Source organism: Aspergillus costaricaensis (assembly GCF_003184835.1).
Source record: "Aspergillus costaricaensis CBS 115574 unplaced genomic scaffold BO79scaffold_7, whole genome shotgun sequence".
Taxonomy (NCBI): Eukaryota; Fungi; Ascomycota; class Eurotiomycetes; order Eurotiales; family Aspergillaceae; genus Aspergillus; species Aspergillus costaricensis.
Genome location: NW_020291807.1, coordinates 62581 through 83371, shown reverse-complemented (window position 1 = coordinate 83371; position 20791 = coordinate 62581). Strand labels below are relative to the sequence as shown.

Sequence of the window (20791 nt, the reverse complement as noted above, 5' to 3'; positions counted from 1 at the left end):
CCAGCCCGGAGCTTAGATTCTGGGTATCTCCATCCTTGATGCATATTTCGTTCCTCACTTCCCAAAAAAGTTCGTAATTCGCTGAGTTCCTGCAGGAGGCTGCTTCTGCGGGCTCTTCTTCATCGGCTTGTTGTGCGTGGCGCTGCGCATCTTCTTCCCTGCCGGCGTCACAGGCTTGGACGGTGAGGTCTTCTCCGGGCTCTTCTTCGGCGATGTATCTACACCAGGCTCCGTTTTCTGTAACTTGGTATCCTCCGTCTCGACATCCGGCGAATGCTCCCTCTTGAGTCCAGATACCGGCTTGGGGGCATTATCCTCGCTCCACTCCGCATCTTTCGTGGGCCTCTCATCTTTCACGCCTTGTTCCACCTTCACCGCAGCACCTTTCTTCGCATTGGCAAAGAAGTTCGCAATATTGCTCTTATTCTCCTTACTACTGACCGGAACTATAAAGTCCGGAGAATCATTTCCCACCTTCCCCACCTCCTTCGCCACAGGATAACATTCCAGCTCGCCCTCATACGGCTTGAGGATCGACTGCAGCTCCTTTGACCACTCCGTCCTGGAGGGGTCCAGCCAAGTCTTCATCTCCTTGCTATTCGGATCCAGAATCACGGGCATCCGATCATGCAGGAACTTCAAGTAGGGATTGGACGATGTCGTAATGATCGTATATGTGTAGAGATATTCATCGGAATCTGTATCTCAATTAGCTCCGACACCCCAACACTCCCTCAGGCATATGAAAATACAGTATCTCACCTTCGTACTTAACACTGTCCCACAACCCCGCAAAATACATCAAATCCCCATCCTTCCTCTTGACAAAATGCGGAACCTTCTCTTTCCCTCCCGGACCCTTCTTCAACCACTCATAGAACCCCTGACACACCACCACGCACCGCTTCCTCCGCTTCATAGACGTCCACAAGCCCCGATCCTCGATAAGTGAGTCATCTCGGCAATTGATCGTACGCATAAGACTTCCGTAGTCGGGGTTACGTTTCGTCCAGAACGGGATGAGACCCCAGCGCATGCTGTGGAGCTTGTATTTGGTGGCTTTGCTGTTCTTTTGTTTTTCTTCTCCTGCATCCTCCTTCTCCTCAACTTCGTCTGCTGCCGCTACTGCTGCTTCAGTCGCCTCTTTATCGGCGTCAGGTTGACTAGCTGGTTCATCATCACGATGATGAGAAGACGGGTACATATGCGTATCGGCAAGATATACAGCGCCAGTATTCCCCGGTGCGAAGTTGTAAGTTTCGCGGACGTCTTCGTCGGGAGGTGCGTCGTCGACTTGGAGGCCTTGGTCTTGGAGTCGGCGGCGAATGAAGTTCATGCGCTGTTTGTTCATCTATTAGTTACATGTGGCTAGTGGTGATGGTGATGGTGATATATAGTACCACCGGAGTAGTATACAGGGCGGAGGATGAGGTACGTACCACGCCTAAAGCGTATCGTCCACACATGGTGAGATGATTGAATTATCAATGAGGTGAAAATTGAAGCGCCGGAGTAATAAAAGGGTAAGCTGAAGTGGAATGCGACTGAAGAGAGAGATAGAAAGAAAAGAAGACTAGGTTGCGACGTCATGCGGCAGGGCGGAGAGGGAAGAAGCTAAACTACGATCGATCGGCGGGAATCTCTAACTATAACCTAATCAAGTAGTGAAGGGGGTCTGGAACTTCCCGCTATTTGGCAACTATAGAAGCAGCTGGTCCTTTTTTATATTTACTTTGCTTCCATGTCACTTATCTCTTTGTTTCATGTATCTATAATTCTATCTTCTCTTAGTGGTACATCCAAAGCGGTTAGCTGAGCGACTTGGAATGATCAATGCTACATCGCGGTGCTTTTACTATATTCGGAAATTGCTAGCTAACTATCTACTTTTGAGGCAGATTCTGTGATGGTTATAACTAGTATCATAGGGCTGGTAGCATACAGTATGGGATTTTCAAGATGAGTACTATAAACAATAGACACAGGTTGTGATCTAACCTACCCTATAGTGCTATATACACTAGATAACTTGGTAGTAGTACTTCATTATAACAAAGAAGAGGAATTGAAAGATGAAGGCGAAGCTCCCAGGCCTCTATAAATGTATATATAGAAGTCCTAATAAAAGAAATTAAGTTAAATAGAAGGAAGTTTGGAGACTGAACGGTGATGCACACAATAGCGTATATATTATCATCGCTCCTGGAGATACCCGCTAGCTTTCATGTATAGTACGTATGTGAAGTGAGTAGTAACAAATAACCATAATCGTGTGAATGCGGACAACATGTCATCTATTGAGATGTAGCTACATAGCACTGACAGAATCAATGCCATAGCCTGGTGTCATGCAAGGTACGAGATCTTAGCCATGTAGATCAATCTCAGGGATGGTCCCGAGAAGAGCCTCAAATGGAGAAGTTGAATCTGGGGATAAGGTAGATAGGATGGAGCATTACATCGACCGACGGATCGAATCCAGAACAGCGACATGATTATGACCCCGCAAGAAATATTAAGATGTTACTACGAATCGATAGATCCTTCTACGGTATACCATCATCAAACCCCACATCGAAGTTACCAAAGAAAGTATAGTAGATAATAAGGTAGGTCTACAATGTCTCTCCTCCAGTGATAGGGTGTAACTTTTTAACAGTCTTTTAAATGGTATTAGAACAATTTTGCATGTCATCCCTTTCACAAGATTCCAGACAATTCGGATTTTTATGAAACGAAAAATCTCGAAGTAAAAGCTAGACATGTTCAAGGTGAAAACCCAGGAGAGAAGAGAGAGAACTCCCCTCCCTCCGAGGTGCTTTCATTGCTTCATGGCTCATACATCCCAACCAATGCCTGCCCTTTTTGAGTGTGTGTTTGGAAAAGGAAAAAATAAAAAACAGATATCTTTGTTATTTGATTTCTCTCCTCCGCTAAAATCTCAACACCGTCCCTTGGATTACTTGATGGGTATCAATCTATGCCCTCGACATGACACCCCAAGCGCGGATCTTGTGGTCGGTGTAACCAGCGAACAGAGTCTGGCCGTCAGCGCTCCAGGCCAAGCTGACACACTCGGGGTCGCGGCTCTTCTTGCCCTTCTCGACGTACTCGGGCTTGAGCTCGTCAACCTTGCTCTTCTTCTCGAGGTCGAAGATGGTGATGCTGCTGGCGGTGGCAGCGCACAGCCAGTAACGGTTGGGGGAGAAGACGAGGGCGTGGATCTCGTCACCGGCGTGGAGGGAGTAGAGGTGCTTGGACTCGTTGAGATCCCAGAGCATGGTGGTGCCGTCCTTGCCACCGGAGGCGCAGAGGGATCCATCGGGGGAGATGGTGACGGCGTTGATGTAGCCGGTGTGACCGATGTGGTCGGTCTGGAGACGGCAGGAAGCGAGCTCCCAAACCTAGTTGTTTTTGCATGTTAGCTTTGATCCCACAGATACATCCTCTTCAGGTTGAAGTTCTCAGTGGAAAAGCAATAAAAGCAATAACAACATAAACAAATATGTTTGTCGAGTGTCCATCAGGGCATTGGTGAATGTTTGTCTCATGGCCATAAGGCTCTGAAGTAGCAAATACGTTTATGCAAAAACATCTTCTGGACTTGTCGAGATTGCGGATAATGGAAAACTTGGATGTGCGGGAGTCGACTCAAACGTACCTTGACGAGCTTGTCCCAACCAGCGGAGACGATGACGGGGTTCTGGGGGTTGGGGCTGAAGCGAACGCAGGAAACCCACTCGGTGTGGCCCTTGTCGGTGATGGTGAACTTGCAGTCACCAAGGGTGTTCCAGAGCTTGATGGAGCGGTCACGGGAAGCGGAGACAATCTGGCGGTTGTCGGCGGAGAAAGAAACGGAGAGAACGTCGTTGGTGTGGCCGACGAAAGTCCGGGTGGTCTCACCAGTGGAGAGCTCCCACAGGCGGAGGGACTTGTCCCAGGAGGAGGACAGAGCGTAGGCACCGTCGGAGGAGATCACCTATATAATCCCCATGAACGGTCAGCCAAAAGTATTCTTTCCTTGATGCTTTTCCCAGTCCCGCCTTCTCGTAGGTCTCGATCGGGCTTCGTCCTTCGTTGTGGGAATAATTCTTTCTTCTTGTCTGGACTGGGACATGGTGGGGACGGAGTGATTCGGAGGGCATACACAGTCAGAGACGATGTGAGAGTGACCCTCAAGGCTGCGCTTGGGGTAACCGTAGGCCTGCTCGTCGCGGGTCAGGTTCCAGATGATCAGGGTCTTGTCGCGACTGCCAGAGAGCAGCATGTTGGGGCTATAATCGAGGAAGAAAAACATAAAAGTCAGAACCCAGTTTTGTCCATTTTGATATATGAATATTCATGTTTCAACCAATGCGATCATTTTCTTTTCTCGCAACAATGCATCCATATACCACTTGTTCGGTAGCACATGCACACCTTGTTCGATTTTCGCAACAAAACGCATTTGTTTCATGTGTTCATTTCGGTGGTAGTGTAGTGTTGCCTTACTTCTCCAGAGAGGTAGCCAGGCAGGTAACCCAGCCATTGTGACCCTCAAGGGTACCGCGAAGGACGAGCTGCTCAGCCATGTTGGGAGTCTGGGAGGAGAGAGGGATGAACGCGGGCGGAGCAATTGTCGTTGACTCTAGGCTGGAGATAAAAATCACAGCATTGAGGATGGAGTGGCAGACACTCAGCGTGCCCGCCTGAGCCCTAACTAGCGCGCCCAGCCCTTCTCGCCGTTGTGCGGTACCGCCAACCCTAACTCGTATAAGCGAGTCACGTGAATATTCACCGCCTGCCTCGGCTGCTGACCGCCTATGGCCATCTATATCATAGATATCAAGTTGAAGTTGTGAATGAACCCTCTTTATCGAACGGCAATGCTTTTTATAACCCTCCCAATATATCCCTGTAAAGCCATCCCGGTGTATAATCTGTACAATCTCGCCCAACATATAATACAAGCCAACTATACAATCTCGCGTCACTTACACACACACCACCATGCCTATGGCAGCAGACTAGCAAGCTCAGTTGTTGAACACCTGCACATTGGGCATACGTCCCAGTCCAGGTCCACCAGTCTTCTTGGTCTTCGCAGCATGGAAGCCCGTGGCACTGTTATCCCGAACATGTTGACGCAGGAGTCTCAGCACATTGGAGTCGGCCCATCGTGACGGAACGGGCCGGTATGCAGCTTTGAAAGCACCAACCGTCTGCGCCCACTCGCCGCTCTTGGCTCCAGTACGCTTCCACGTCTCCGTGGGAGTATCCTGAGCGCCTGCCTCAGTGGAAACAGCAGCCTCAGTCCCCTCAGCCGGAGGGTCCTGGGTGGCCCAGTAGTAAATATCCCAGTCATTCTCATCCAAGAACCGGTCATACTCCTGCAACTGCTCCTTGTTCATATCGGCCAGATAAACATCGGCGAACGTAGACAACAGGAGGTCAGACTCGAGGATTCCGCGCTTGCGGCTCTGATCTATACCATCCCCGGATTTGCGTCAGCTACTCATTCCAAACAGAAAGATTCAAAGGGGAAGTGAACTGGGGATCACGAACACAACAACCGAGCCCTCATAGTAGTAACATCCTCGCCCTCCCGGCGCAGCGGCTCAACCTTGAAGGTAATGCCCTCCATCTCTCCAACACCAAGTTCGGGCTTCTGAGCCCCCGTCTCCTGGCGACCTCCGGTGAAATGCTCGACTCTTCCGGGGTACGGATCCGCCGGCCGGTAGTTGGGGTCGACCGAGTTCAACATCTCCGGAGGAGCCGGCTTCTCACCGACCTTGGGGAAGTCCTTGGTCATGGTGGAGGTCGTGTTGGGCACATGAGGGTTAGGGGGCTTGTTTGTCTGGTTCTTGCGATGCTCGGGGGCCGTGGATGGTGCGCGATCATTGTTGTTCACGCTGTTTTGACGAACAACCGAGCTGCCGAAGGAGCGCCGGGCAAAAGTTGTCGTAAGAGAGATTGACGAGGTCGATGGCCGCATGAAGCGGTTGATGAGTCTGGGTGCAGACATTGTGATGTCGCTATGATGATTGGCACTGATCTATAGTGGAAATGAATGGGATATTGGAGGATTGGTCGTGATATCCTGGGGGAGGTCGACGATAAAGTAAGAACCGAAGCCGAAGAATGACGGGGTTGACATCATCCGGAGAAACCTCGTTTGCATTGTTTGCAGGGCTGTTCACCAACCGTCTCCGGCGCATTTCCAACGGCGGTTGGTTTGCTCCCCTTGCTTCGCTGATGTTGCTATGACTGCAGGATGTCAGAGTCTGTGGGCTGCAATTGGCTCTCGAAGAGTGAAGTCTTATTGACTAGCATGGAATACAGTCTGGAGTTACACAGTATCGCGTTGGCCGTCTTATTGCTAGCGGCTTCGTGGTGACATACTACAGCACCTATCGACGGTCTTTCGACTTTGGGTAGAGGCCTTCTTTCTATGTGGTTAAAAATGGCTAGAAATTTGATAATAATACCGATCACCAGCACCAATATACATGCACAGTTGTCATACTCTTCATCAATAATCAATCAGTGTACCGTGAAGCAAATCCCGGAGCTACATAGGGCCAAGATGATAATGAAATGCATTGAAAAGAAATAGTCCATATTTTGTCATGACAAGAGAGAAAGCATCAACCTGGAACCTTCTCTTTCTCACGATTCTAAATTTAAACCGACATGGTCTAGATAAGGTGCTTGGATCTACATATCCAAAGCAGTTAGCCACACCACCCAAATACCAGACTAGGGGAAGCGTCATAGAGAGGAAAAGAACATACCTGAAGTAAGCCCTCAGATACACAACCTGCCAAGCACCCAATCCAACCAGCATACCCATAGTACCGAAAGCGAACCACTTCACACGCTCGTTCGTGCTCTCGTTGGTGTCACGCAGCTTCTGCTCGCGAGCGCGCAGGTACTCCATCTCGCTGACAATCTCGGCCACCATCTCCTCGATACGGCGGAGGTCGGTCTCAACGGGCTTGAGCTTCTCCTGGACCTGAATGCTAGACCAGTCACGGGCATCGGCACCGATGTCGACGTCGAGCTCGATGGACTTGTAGGGGTTGGCAACGGCGTCTGATAGGGTTGTCTGGTTAGCACCACATACACACACCACACAGCAACTAGTATCCCTAGCATATCAAGAGACAGAATAACCAAGGTGGATAGACATACGACGAGTGGTGAGCTGGTTGTCAAAGCAAACGTCGAAAGCAGTATCAGCGGGAGAAGTGAAGGCCTGGCGAGTCTCTCCGGCAATATCCTTAGGACGACCGTGGTCATTGCCCAGCGCATCCTTGATCTATTTCAGGAAGCAAAATAGTTAGCCAAGTATATCCTTTCTTTCGCAAGCGACACAATTTCAGGGTGGAATAGGACATCGGGACACAACAAAACAGCTGGCCCGACCAGCGTGCCTCCCGCAATCACCACAAACAACAATGGGGTGAGTTCCCACATACATGCATGTTAACAACCTGACCATCACCCTTGTTTCCGCTCACAATGGCCGTGACGACCACAAGCTGGTCCTTAAAGACGAAGTTGCGTATACATCGCTCGTTCTTCCCGCTCACGGCAGAGAGGTCGAACTTCAGGGCGGAGGTGAGTTGAACGAACAAGAGGAAGAGAAGACCGAGGAAAGACCTCATTGTGAGATGGGTGGCCGCCATTGTCAATGGCAGTTGTGGCAGTGGCCGGGGGGGAGGAGACTATAAATTGACAACGAGGCTCGGAAGCTGCTGTGCTGCTGCTATTGATGCCACGCCGCGCTCTGGAGCCCAGGGGATCCCGATCGGTCGGTGGAACGTTTCTCCGGATATCGGCCCACACGCCGGATCTATACAAACTACACATAGTACATTGATTTTGGACACCTACTTACTACTCTAATCATGATAGTGTAGGGATTAAATATCCGATTAAGTCGTTCAAATTCTTTCTATCAACAACTTAGGCGCTTGAAAAGTCAAGTAATCTCATTCATAGGCCATAATTGAAACTCTCTTCCTGAGGATACTAAGTAAATAAGAAAAGGTCCATAAAGTAGTGGATAGATAAAGGAAGAAATGTAGAGGGGGAATCAAGCGTGAGAAAGAAATACCGCTGGAAAGAGTGATACATCCAAGAGGTGCAAAGGCAGACCGCAATCCAAAAGGGAAAGGAAATAGAAGATATGAGCGAAAGAATAAAGCTCCAATATGGACAGGAAAAGGGCAAGGAAATAAAAGACAGTATCGGTCATCAGAGTTCGCCACGGCGAACAGGGCATGTCGTTTGCCTAACACATTATGATATCGTGTTCAAAGCAATGATTAGAGAGTGACAATGTAGAGAATTAGGACACAGGAGGGAGAATATAAGACGCATTGAAGGAGACACATCATGCCTCGACCTTCTTGCGGCGAACAAAGAGTCGCGAGAATCCCGAATCCTTAGACTTGGTAGCAGCAGGAGCCTTGCTGACGGGAGGCTCAGGAGGTCCAGTGTTCTTGAGGAAATCTGCCAGTGCGCTGGTCTCGGTCTGTCGCACCGAGGGAGTCTTGAGGTCATAGGCGCCATTCATGGCTCCCGCATTGCGCTCCATGCCGACCTTGACAGTATAGTTCGAAGCGCCTCCCATGTAGTTATCGGGCTGTTGACGCAGAGAGGTCTTGGAGGGTTTCGCCATAAGTGTCTTCTCGGATGCGGTGTTCCGACGCAGACGAGCCTTCACTGATGCTGAGCCCCGCCGAGAGTTTGCATTGGCCGCCAAAGGCTGTTGTGGCGGAGTGGGCTCTGGCGGGGGAACATTGCGCAGGAAGTCGATCAGACTCTCCTCATCACGTTTGGGCTTTGGATCTTCAAGAAGCTCATCAAGCTCGTCGTCATCGTCCAAGTCAATAGCGTAAGGGTCCGGTACACGGCGTCGTGTCCGTGGCGGACGGTGGTCATCGGATACGCTCACAGGAGCGGCAAATGTCGTCTTCGTTTCCTTGGCCATGACAGTCGGAGTGCTTGTCCGACTAGTAGATTCCAGAAGCCCTGTGCGAGAGCCCACGGAGACCAGAGACGTCTCAGCTACCGATTGCGTGCTAGCCACGGAGGGGGCACCCTTTGTGCGACCTGGCTCAATAGCCTGGAGCTCGTCCGAGTCCATGGTATCCCTGAAAGGCGCAACAGTACGCGGAATACGATGAGCCCCAGCCGTTGGTGGGCCTTCCCGAATGAAATCGATCAAGTCGGACGACTGATCGCCCCGGGGAACCACAGCAGAACGGGCTTCCATGCGGGGACCGCTACGGGCAGAGGCTGCAACAGAAACGGTGCTACTCGCAGGCCGGGACAGCTTCTTCGAAATCTCAGTGGCATCAGACAACCGACGCAGGCGCGACGACTTGGCAGGGCTACCATCAACCGTTGCAGGAGTGGTAGGAGTATTCGGCCCGGTGGACTTCAAAAAGTTTGCAAAATCACGGGTCGATTCCATGCTGTGCTTCGCATCCCGAGCCTGTCCGGCAGCCGGTTTCTGCTGTTGGACCATGGCGGGAATTTCGATGGATTTGGGTTTCGACTGGATGTACTTGGGTACTGGTGGAAGGTCCACCGTGCTTTTCGATGATGCAGTTGAGTGTCTCGACCGAGACATGTCATCTGGGGTCGGTTCAACGCTTTTCGGCAGGTCGGTCGGATCAGTACCTGCTTGCTGAGCACGCCATCTAGGTGAATCCGGCAACTAATAAGAGAGATTAGCATAGCAGAAGGAGCGGAACAATGGCTGACTCACCTCCATTTCCCTCATGCTCTTGGGAGTCAAGGTGAAATGGATTGTTTCCTCGCTGCGGATCAACTCGTCCAGGCCGGACGTATCGTCGTAAGCCGACTCCCTTGTCGAGACCCTGCTGACCTCAGACGAGGTACGGAGACGAAGCGAGCCAGTATCTGCAGGGCGACCGATAAGACCCTTCAACTTGCTCGATACCTGAGAAGTCGTAGAACCTGCAGTGACAGGACGCTTCTCACGGCTGCTGCTGAAACTGCCTGAGCGACGAGACTTGGAATAGACAGAAGACGCCACTGAGGTGGATGGTCGTGCCGGCAATCGCTGGACTGCGGCGCGTTCGACGCCGGAGCTGACGGAGGCTATCCCTGGGCTCGAGCGCCCGTACTGATGCTGAACCCCGGGTACGAACGAGCCGCGTTTGCCAGGCAATGATCGCGAGGATTCCGAAATTGCGCTCTCTCCAGAAGTTGAAACAGGCCGAGATGCTTTCTCTACGGCGATGTCGTCCGCAGAAGATGGAACAGTTGGAGGGGTTAAGTCGTCGGGAGTAGACTGGTCACAATCAGCAGCCTTGGACGCATCCTGATCGGCGGCGACGGGTTGTGCCGGGGTGGAGTCGACGACCCCCTGCGTTTGTGGCGCGACAGGCCCAGGAGCAATTTCTACCTCAGAGGCCACTTGAGCTTTTTCGTCTGTCTCATGATTCTCAACCTCGTCGGTTTCTTGGATCCCACGGTCGGTCAGAGAAGGTGACGACACTGGGGTACTACTAGCGTCACTCGATGCTACGACCGATGCGACCGATGTGGACGGGGTCGCGGCGGCCCCCTGTGCAGCGCTAGGAACCACCGGTTCATTTTGTTCGGCGGTCTCTGATTTAGTTGCCGCTCCACCGTGCCGCTCGTCATCCTCGTCATGCTCGTACATCGTCTCCAGGCGCCTTCGCTCCTCTGATGGAGTAGGCGACGTGCGCTCGGCGGGCTGCTCAACTTCGGATGGTTGTTCATCCGTAGGAGCAGCATTGGGCAAAGACCTTGACCGAGCATGGCGCGGGGATTTAATGTTAACTAATCTTGGCGTGATAGGGGAGTTCCCGCTCGATGAGGGCGATCTTGGTGAGGGTAGCGTCAGCACCATAAGGCTGTGGGGTCGAACCTTATGGGCTACAACGGCTTGCATCGTCTGGATGTCGCTAGTGTCGAGCTCCGGGAGGAAGCCTGCGGTTTCAATCTCCTGGACATCATGCTCACTCATCGGCAGTGGGACGGAGGCCGGGTCAACTTCGTCCTGGCTCTCCGGAAGCGGCTCATTCACAGACCGCGATGATGCGGTACGCGGCGAGATCTCATCGATTGTGATCGCACTGCTCTTCCTACTGCTGGGCCCGAAAACGAAGCTCTGGCGATTCACGAGAGATTCCCTTGACACCGCTCGCGACAAGTTGTTTCCTCGCATACGCTTCCTCCAAGTCCGCCAGAGCCTTCCCAGAGTGGGGTTCAACGCCAGCCTCTCCATGTCGTGGTCTTCCACGACCAGTCGGTCCATGCTTGCGCGGTTTGCGCCCGTCTCCGTCATATCGTCTTCATCCTCAAGGTTTGCTGATAGTCTAGACCGAGCTATCTCGCCCGCAATGATTAGGGCTTGCTCACCCATGTGTTCAATGATGGAGGTAAGAAAGATTGAGGCAGCAGGCGTGATGTGACCGACATGGCTGGCGAGCCTGCGGAGGCCGCCTCCATCTTCGCCTATGATTTCCTGGTTGATGTATTCCTCTTCATCATCTTCTTCCATGTCTCCCAGCCGCGTGTAGACCATACACCGCAGACGGGTCAGCTTCCAGGAACGCACAAGGTCGAATTCACCAATTGAGGTTTGGCCGCTACGAAATTCCAGCTGCTCGTCTTCCGGTCCACCCAGGTATTCACTTAACTCGTCATCAGCTGCCGACACCATCTCCTTGGCAAGTCGAGGCTTTAACACTTCGGCAACGGCGGGACGAATCTTGACCAATTGAGTGGACTTGGCCGCGGCCAGGATGTTGAAGAGAATGTTGTCGAGGAATGCATTGAGAGAAGAGAGGGCTTCACGAGTGACAAGCGCACTCGCACTGGACTCGTGGCCTTCATCGTCGGCCACAAAGTCGGCGGCGTTGAACTCTTGGTCCGCAGTAATAATTTGAGCGGCCGCAGACGAGGCGATATACGAGGGCGCGGGGATCACTGGTGGGGGAGCGAGAAAATGGGAACGGGAGAGTTGCGAGTCGCTGGACATGCTGGTGCTGCGCGAACGCGAGATCGTTCGTCCCAGCTCGTGAGACTCGAGTCCTTTGGTGTGCTGCATGGTTGAAGCACTGGGTCATATACCGAACCCGACAGCGCGCAAAGGATGGTATGTATTAAGAAGTAGGATAGAAAGTTAACGACTCGGAGTAAGATATCGAGGGTCAAAGAGAATGGCCAGAAAGAATAAGGAAGCACGCTAGATCATCCTAGAAGTCATAAGGCATAAGCATATCTTCGTCAGCTTTTCCAACAATACGACCTCCGATGCACAGCCTAGTTTGGGGGCCTTTTGCTTGATTCGCCTTTGCGCAGTCTGCCTTCTGAACGGATGTCGTAAGATGGCGTCGGACCATCCCAGACTATCAAAAGCAAAAAACAGGAAGGATGACTGGGGGGAGGGGCGCAATGAGCAGCGAAAGGGCGAAGAAAAACAAAGAAGGACCGAAGCAAAGCGAGGAAGAAAAAAGAAAAAAGAAAATGTACAGAGTACCCAACGGGGTGGATGCAGGGTAGAATAGTGTCGCGACTAAGTAGAACGTACCCGGAGAAAGGAACCAATTAACAGTACGTCGGGGTCATGTCGATAAGTAAAGACGCGGAAAGGGATCTGAAGGAAATCGATTCCGAGAGATCAATAAAGAACTGGACGGAGAAGAAAACTCATCGAAGAGTTCTATAGCAGAGGGAAGGAGAAGAAAAGGAGAGAGAGAGTGTGTGTGTGAGTGTAAGAAAGAAAGAGAGTAAGTGAAAGAAAGAAAGGAAGTAGAGGAAGAAAGGAAGATTTGGAGTAGTTGATGGTAGTAGCTTTGGGGGGAGATGGATTTCAGGAGTAACAGACAGAAGAAGATCCCGTTGCAATGAAAGTTGTGTTGCTCTCTGTGTTTCTTGTCTGTCTGTCCGTCTGTCTCTTCTCTACTGCTAAACTAGGCTCTAGCTCCCCATTCAAACCCGAGAAATGAAATATTTAGTGACTTAGGACTGTTTAGTATTACTGACTATTACAATTACAGACTAAACTGGGCGACTTAGTACCACTTTAGTCTCTTTTTACTCGAAGCAAAATCAGGAGAGGTGGATCCCACCCTTTTCCCTCCCGGCGGAAGAAGAGAAGCAAGAGGCAAATGAGGGTCGAGGGGAGAGTGGAGTAGGGGGGGGGAGGAGGAGGAGGAGAAGAGAGAGAGGTTGATGGAGGCGACGGTCGCTGTGAACGGTGAAGGCTAAACTTGGGATTATCAAATTGCGCGATGGAAAGTCTTATCCGCTCTTTTGAAGCGGATGGGCTGGCAATCATCTCCGGATTCCTTGCAAGGTTGTACCAGTTGGAACCTTAGTACAAAAGTATGTTGTAGGGTGGTGTCTGTCTTCAAAGTATCTATCTATCTAGTATCTACGTATCTACTGGACTAAATGGAAATGATTTGATTTGACTTTGGACGGCATTAGACTCAGCACGAGTCGGATGTCTCCAGGCACGAGCGGGTTGCCGATCTTGCCACTCGGAGGGTGAATGCTGTGCGTGTGTGTCATACAACAACGTGGTACTACTATTGGGAACTTTCGGCCGCCATGAACCACGGGTTTCCTTTTAGCAACTGGGGAGCGTTGCTCTAAGAAGTAGTTCAACAGCCTTGATGGCATAGTACCTTGGTTGGATGAGCAATAGTAACAACCGTGACTTGAGACCGTTGGAAGAAGCCCTTGGGACCTTTTTTTTCCTTTTTTTCCCTATTTTCCCACTTTTTTCCAGAGAAGCAGCGAAGGAAAAGGCAGCGAAGCCCCCAAGAAAGACGACGATCTCCAGAACCAAACTAACTAACGAATGCGACCCACTCAGCCTTCGAAACAAAACCCTAAAACCGTCCGACTGCAGGAAAGGGGCGCTACTGTACGTCTGTAACCGCTTAACCGACCCGTGTTGGTCTGCTTGGCCGCTCCGCCTCGAGGTTTCTCTCATCTTAGGCGAAGTTGTACATCACTAGTAATCCTCTGAATGTTTGAATGAAAATGGAAGGTGTCTGGGACAATGATCCGTGATTTTCCTGGACGAATTTCCTGGGTCTTCTCCCATCCCCTCTTCTGCCCTCTCTGCCTAAAGAATAGTCACAAAGAGATATGCCACGGTTGAGCCCGTCTATTGGTCGTACCAGGTTTCGGTACTTCATATCCTTCCCGAAAATATCCAGACCCATCCAACACAAGGTCAAACTCTGATTTCCGACTATTAAATCCAATCAATACCCCTGGGCCGAAGCAAAAGGCGGCCGTGCCCAGGGCCAATGGACATGGGGTCCACCCCCATCACCACGGGCACTCTCCTCCCCCTCTGCCTCTCTCACTCCCCTTTTGAGTCTCTGAAGAATTAGAGGTGCGATGGTGCTTTTTCGGAGCAATTACGCAATGAGGCTTGAAAAAAAAGGGCCCCGTTTCTTTCTAGAAATGCTAGGCATTCCTGTCAATCTGCCTTGTACCCGTCACAGAGTTCTCACAAGCAAAAGGGATGACAACCGAGACGAGGTCGCAATTATCAAAATGGGGATCATTTCGAACGGGACTGACAAGGTAGATCATCGGTGGGTAGTAACGACCATAATGCATGAGCGTGCTGCATGACTCTCCAGCACACACACACACACACACACACACACACGCAATTTCTCCATATCTACCCCATACGCTACTGAATTGCCATATGAGGCTAAAGGACGCCCTGACAAATCTTATATGACTATTCGGGACCACAAAATCCTCCGACCTTCCTTCTCAGTATTAAGCTGCTGGGAAGCACAGGGCAAATCCCTGCTTGATGTGCCGTCCCCGAAGTTACTATGGAGTGAGTAGTCTATCTTCTTGCTATTTATTCCTGACCCCTGCAATAATCCGGGTGCGCAGTGAGTTACTAGATACTAGTTAGGTAAGAAGCCAAAGATTTGAAATACCATTACAGGCACACACCCACACAACCCCCCACCATCACGCGATCGAACAGCCATACATACAGCATCGCTGGACATATCCCAAAATTCTCCTCTCCGTGCCTTCCCAGTGGACCGATCCCAGTACCCAGTCATGCTCAGTCATAACCAATGGACAGACAGTGACCTCCGTGGTTCTCGCATTCCGTGGTTCGGACGGCCCTCGATATAGCCGTTCCGGGTAAGTCCTCGGATAGTTAATCGGGTACACCAGGGGACACTGGCCTATGATTGGTTTCCGACTACAGATTTTAATCTATCTCGGATATGGTCGCTATACCCACTTTGTCTCTCTCTCAGGCTTCTCAGCTGAGTCCGTTCAGGTCCCAGGTTCAGCTCAGCCCAGTTGGGTCTAGTTAGATGGGGAAATATCCACGTAAAATCTCCAGCTGAGACCACACTGCATGACTCAAGCAGTGGCTATATTAAGCGACGGGGAGACCGATAGTAGATGGGAAGTCCCAATAGGCTGGAGATGCACGGTAGGTGCATACTCTATCTATCCATCCATCATTAAGATTATTCTAGGTAGTACACATATCCTCCTTGGGACCATTGATCAAAAGGAATAATAATCTAAAGTAGTGGGGGTCAGCTGTCATTCCGGAGCCAAGGACATGGGACGCACTGGGAGGGTGCAATCCTCGAAGAGTTCTAGACCTCGAGTGATCTATGATGGATTCAGCTATTGTATTTACTATATTCTTCTCGGCTGCGTCTAGATCACGCCTCTATCTATCACCTGAACATCACTTTGAATCTAGACTAGGATACACTTCTCATAAGAGATCTCCAACCCTGGCACTTTCAACCTAGTAGCTACAAGAACAACAGCAGCAGCGACAGCGGCAACATGATCCCAATCACACCAACCACAACAAAGCATCACATCTTCTAATGCCATGCATCCTAGCGCAGCGGGAGTGGCTTGTCAATAGTCAGAGCACTATTATTCAGCTAGACCAACCCCCATGTCCCATAATAACGGAATGAGATCAATACTGCTTGCTGCCCAACCATAACTACCCAGAAGAAGAACCCAACTAGTGACAGACACCTCCAGCTAATATGATCTCCACTACTACCTACCCAAGATCATCACGATCTAGACCTACAGATAACCATAACTGGTTGCTCATTACACAAATCATGTTCCCATGTAGTACTACTTATGCAGGTGGCCTAGGATCCAAACTAGCTAACTAACCCCGCAATCACACACTCACCAGATAGCCCGCACATGTTCTTGTGTAGCGTTCAACGATACCTTCTGGTTCGTGTGACGGTGTATTTGATGGATGAACTGAGTAGAGTTCCTGCTTCTGCTTCTGTTTCTGGTGTCACAAAGACCGAGATATACTCCGATACAAGCTGACTGACTGCTAACCGGTACCCTACTCAGTAAGCAAATACTCATCAGTTTCTACCAAAATAGTTAATGGAGTTCCTTGTCCATGTACAGAGTATCAACAGCATCTGAACCATCCAATCCCGATAAACACCCGGCGTCGGGGCACAGTCACACAGCCCAGCCCAGTCCAGCAAGGGAATCCAGCTAGCATCATCATCATCATTATCCCCTGCTGGGATTAGGGATGATCAGTCGATCGATCTATCGATCGCAAGTGCGCGCGCGTGTGTGTGCCATACCCTGGCGCAGCCTGCATGTACACAACACAGCAAGTACATAGAGCCAGGCAGCTATCTGTACACAAGTAATGAGCAAGGTAAAAGGACTCAAAGTCCGAACCCCGACCGATCAGCCAAAGTAGACGGAATACTACTACTACTATACTACTACAGTAAATGACATGCATATAGCCCCCATCTCAAGCCAGCCAACATGACATGTACTGTATGTGCTCCACACCACCAATATGTAAGTAATACAAATACTTAGCGAACAACCAACAATGAATCAACAATAGAACACACACAAAGGAAATACACTAGACTGCATTAAGCAATAGAAACAACATGGCAGCATTTCCAACCAACTCATCAATCACACTTTCATTAGAATCATACGATCTAACTGGCTCGGTGGAGGCGATGGTGGCTTCGGTAACTAAGATGTTAGTACGAAGTTAGTTAGTTGCTTGCATAGTGGACAAGTAGACTAGTAAGTAGTGTAGTTGATTTGATTTGAATTAATCTGGTGTAGGCGAATTCCGCTTTCCGTTCATAAGGCCGGCTCCTTCATTTACCCTAGGTAGCTAAGTAATTTAATGGGTTAGTTTCTGCCTGTTTGATTTGATTGTGACGTGGCTGGCTGGCTTAGCACACTCGGTTATTATTCGTTATGTCATTTTGCTGCGACGGCCTGATAGTTACTTGGTTAGTTACTAACTAGTTAAGTAAGGTACTGATCGGACCGGATCTGACATCAGCTCTGATCTGTTGTTGGAGTCAGTAGTCAACATTCCTTCCAGCGAAGTAACTAAAAGTGTCACCTATGCCCGTGGTTAGCGTAAGCAAGGTTGCTGACATGCCCTTAACTACTGGTTAGGTTACTAAGGGACTCAACTCGGAGGTAACTGGCCATGTCATAATACCGATGTAAGTAGTAAGTAGTACCCTATAGGTATTATTTGGCCCCCAAGCGATCGGTTTCACAGCAGAACCGGGTATCATACCCCAAGCCTCGCTCGTTTCAGGTCAGGTGGATTATCCACATTCCCCAACTAGGCACTTACTATGACAATGTGTGTTACAGCTGGACGGGCTGTGCCTTGCTTGACGGACTCAACTTGTTTCAAGACTGACAGGAAAGGTTTTTTTCAATAGCTTCCTTCATATGGGCATATGATTGACACTCCTATTATGTTTCAAGTACTGTTCGATAATGAGACAGTATTCTCTGATGGCCCGGATCGTGTCTATTGCCTTCTTGGGCTGGTAGGAATCACGACTTGTTTGACTTTGATATGTAGAAGGAAATGGCACTTTTATTTCAATGTCATGCTATTGATAAAATTATCAAGACTATTGAACCCCGCTCATGAGCTTTTGGTAAAAACCGGCTGTGCTGTGCAATGGCACACCGTAAAAGAAAAATGTCAAGCAAAAATCAATATCTGGGCCGATTCCAGTTTGCAAATTCTTTTCATCCGTCATGTAATCATTTCTGTATGATCTTTGACTCTAGTGGACCAAAAAGCCATTCCAGTTTTCCAGTGCATACGCAACACCGCTGGTGAAGAAGCTTAGCTCGTCTGGCCCTACGTTGGTGTCACACGCTAGTCTTTCGGAGAGTAGATTCTCGATCTTGGCCAGCAAGTCCTTGTTGTGACTTCTACCGGCTCTCGACGGACGGTCAGAGGCGCCTTCTTCGTTAACGAGGTTGGCAAGTTCTCCAAAGTCCTCCTTTGCAACTATGTTGCGGAAAAGCCCAATGACGTGATTCAGCACATTGTCAAAATAGGTACCGCTGGCACTATCCAGGTCCAAGTACGGCGAGTCCAGGCGACCGATGTAGAAGTCATTGGCCTGTTTGCGAAGGCGGGTTTTGTATTCGAGATCAGGAATCCCGTTGATGCCATTCATGTAGGCAAGGAACAGCCTCTTGTCGAGATCGACGACGTCGCTGGGGTGCTCTTCAGGCAGCTGTTTGATCGACTCGAGCGTACTGCTGAGTTCGTCATCTTCGATGTCATTGACGTCCAGTTCGTCAACTGACTCCTGGAACCGGAGCGTGCCAGATGCCAGTGCACGTTCCATTAGCTCGTGGCCAGTCAGCTCTGCTTCAGAGTCTTCATCGTCGTCCAGTGAATCTGGAGCATCGATATAACGTATGTTCGTGTCAAATCGAACCATGGGTCCAAAAGAGATGAAAGATCCATCCAGGGATTCGGCATCGTCTTCGTCACATGAGTCTGACATTATATCAGATGCGTCGTCCCACCCGGAGACATGGTACATATCATCATCATCGTCATCACTGTCTTCGAATATCGCATCATAGTCGTAATCCGAGTTTTCCGATGCATAGCCCGACTCTGATTCTTCATCTTCTTCGATTTCGGAATACGGTCTTTTCAAGATGGGCTTCAAGAAGGAACCAAGAGACGGTTCGGTTGCAGTCACCGGGCCTGATACACCAGAGGTGTTCGAGGTGGCTTGCTTGGTCGACACGACAGAGACTTCGTCCGAGGCATAGCAACTGTCATGAGAGATCGATACTTCAAGTTGAGAAAACGTTGAAGAGAGAGACTCCCATGACTTTTTGTTCATGTTTTGAGGGCTCATTTTGGTAGAGGCCTTTTGCAGAATGATCTGGTCAACAAAGGATGCCAACAGCGGCAATGACCAAGAAAACCCAAAGCAAACTTGACAAAAGTTTTCCCACTCGCACTTGTAGCGACTGGGATGGAGAGAGGTCAATTGCCTTTGGCAAGGAAAGAAGAGTGGAGATTTTTTGATTTCAAAAAGTGGCTTCGAAGGCCTCCAAATGGTTTGAAGGAATCCATGGTGAAGCACAGGCGCAAAGGTAGTAGCCGCCTAGTGAGAGCCGAGAAGGCCCTTGACCAGAATAACCTCGCAAAACATTATGGATATTTGTAAATTCACTTCAAATTGGGGGATTGTTTTGAGTCAAGACGCATGCGCGTTTGGTTGTTAGAAAGGTTCTTGGCCGAAATATACGGTTTAAGCCCTTTCTTTCCCTTGAAAACACGTTCGATTTCGATGGAGTGTCTGACGTGATACATATAGACTGCTGGGTCGTTTGTGAACTCGGTTGTTGAGTTGACTGAGAATGCGCAGTATTTGATGCTAGACAAATACCGCGACGCGTAAAGTAGTGCTTAGGGTAGTATCCGTCAACTCTGCGTGAGGATGACGGCGTTATGGGCTCTGTTCGGAACTTGGCTGGGTGCTTTGTTCGTAAAGAGGGGCAATAACCGATGGCCGATGCCCTGGCGCTATAATGTCATGCCCACTTTTCGTGGGGATACGAGTGGTGCAACGGGAGGAGACGAGGGGTAAGGAACAAAAATTCGTTGAGAGACAGTCCCTCAAAGGAAGTTCGAGTATGATAAGTCTCGACGACTGTCCGCCGAGAAGTGTCTAGAATGGATGAGAAATAGCACAGTAACCAGTGCTGGGGTGGAAGAAAGGGATGGGAACAAGGCGAACCTCGCGGGTGTCAGTCAGATTTCCGTCATCACCACATGACCTTGGCCTTGTTGCCTCCCTTTCCTTTCCTTTCCTTTCCGGCGCTGCCATCGGGCCGATTGCGGAATGCTCAATGGGGTTTAGCTGTTGCGGCTGAGTCTCGCTACTTCCTCCAATCAACGCTCGTTACTGCTCGGCTCGGAGTCGCGAGTACTTAATTCCGTCCCGGAGTCTCTACGTGCCGCCGGTGAGTGTTTCTCATCATGGGTGTGGGCTGCTGTGTACTCTGGAGGTAGCATTGATTGTCGAACATGATTACTGCTGGAGCTGGCCTGTTCGCTTAGGTTCTCTCCATGCTCCTGGGTTCTAATCCACATCTGGCTTCTTTCTCCACTTCAATCTCGGGCTGATGGTTTACTTTTCTTTGAAAGAGAATCAGTCCTTGTCGAGGGGACAGCGGCACAGTGACTTCCCAAAAAGGAAATACGCGGCACTACCACTTGCCTTTGCTACAATGCCTACCATCTTCGTCCGACTTTCATAGTTGAGAATGACTTACATTTGATGCAGAGAATCTATATTCCATACTTAGCATTACTCCATGCTCGTTGTCTATGTTTAGGTTTTGGTATGCTTAATGCACTAAAAGAAGCTGGCCCTAG

General features: G+C 50.0%; 4 protein-coding genes across 4 annotated transcripts; all 4 read right to left on the bottom strand.

Moving 5' to 3' along the window:
* Nucleotides 1–54: 54 nt before the first annotated feature.
* BO79DRAFT_190193 (DUF159 domain protein) lies at nt 55–1529 on the bottom strand (the record flags this gene model as incomplete). Its single annotated transcript, XM_025680717.1, has 3 exons — nt 1440–1529; nt 763–1339; nt 55–698 (listed from the first exon to the last, which is right to left on the bottom strand). The coding sequence occupies exons 1-3, from the start codon at nt 1464–1466 to the stop codon at nt 55–57; spliced, it is 1248 nt and encodes a 415-aa protein (XP_025542220.1). The 5' UTR covers nt 1467–1529.
* A 1086-nt stretch (nt 1530–2615) lies between these two features.
* Nucleotides 2616–7727, bottom strand: BO79DRAFT_235994 (40S ribosomal RACK1 domain-containing protein). Its single transcript, XM_025684539.1, has 10 exons — nt 7461–7727; nt 7174–7300; nt 6774–7074; nt 5545–5912; nt 5031–5464; nt 4701–4810; nt 4492–4632; nt 4148–4274; nt 3662–3979; nt 2616–3404 (listed from the first exon to the last, which is right to left on the bottom strand). Exons 1-10 carry the CDS (start codon nt 7668–7670, stop codon nt 2979–2981), a joined length of 2562 nt encoding a protein of 853 aa, XP_025542219.1. The 5' UTR covers nt 7671–7727; the 3' UTR covers nt 2616–2978.
* Nucleotides 7728–8380: 653 nt separating this feature from the next.
* On the bottom strand, nt 8381–12100 carry BO79DRAFT_140996 (uncharacterized protein; the record flags this gene model as incomplete). The annotated part of the gene is made up of 2 exons (XM_025678237.1): nt 8381–9712; nt 9764–12100. 2 exons carry the CDS (start codon nt 12098–12100, stop codon nt 8381–8383), a joined length of 3669 nt encoding a protein of 1222 aa, XP_025542218.1.
* A 5850-nt stretch (nt 12101–17950) lies between these two features.
* On the bottom strand, nt 17951–19603 carry BO79DRAFT_74823 (uncharacterized protein). Its single transcript, XM_025689689.1, has one exon. The coding sequence runs from the start codon at nt 19260–19262 to the stop codon at nt 18159–18161; it is 1104 nt and encodes a 367-aa protein (XP_025542217.1). The 5' UTR covers nt 19263–19603; the 3' UTR covers nt 17951–18158.
* Nucleotides 19604–20791: the final 1188 nt, after the last annotated feature.

Coding starts and splice junctions, on each gene's coding strand:
- BO79DRAFT_235994 (XM_025684539.1), bottom strand. CDS start 7,670: ATGGCGGCCACCCATCTCACAATGAGGTCTTTCCTCGGTCTTCTCTTC. Junction 5,465..5,544: donor TATGAGGGCTCGGTTGTTGT/GTTCGTGATCCC, acceptor GGGATGGTATAG/ATCAGAGCCGCAAGCGCGGA. Junction 3,405..3,661: donor GTTGGGACAAGCTCGTCAAG/GTACGTTTGAGT, acceptor AAAAACAACTAG/GTTTGGGAGCTCGCTTCCTG.
- BO79DRAFT_74823 (XM_025689689.1), bottom strand. CDS start 19,262: ATGAGCCCTCAAAACATGAACAAAAAGTCATGGGAGTCTCTCTCTTCA.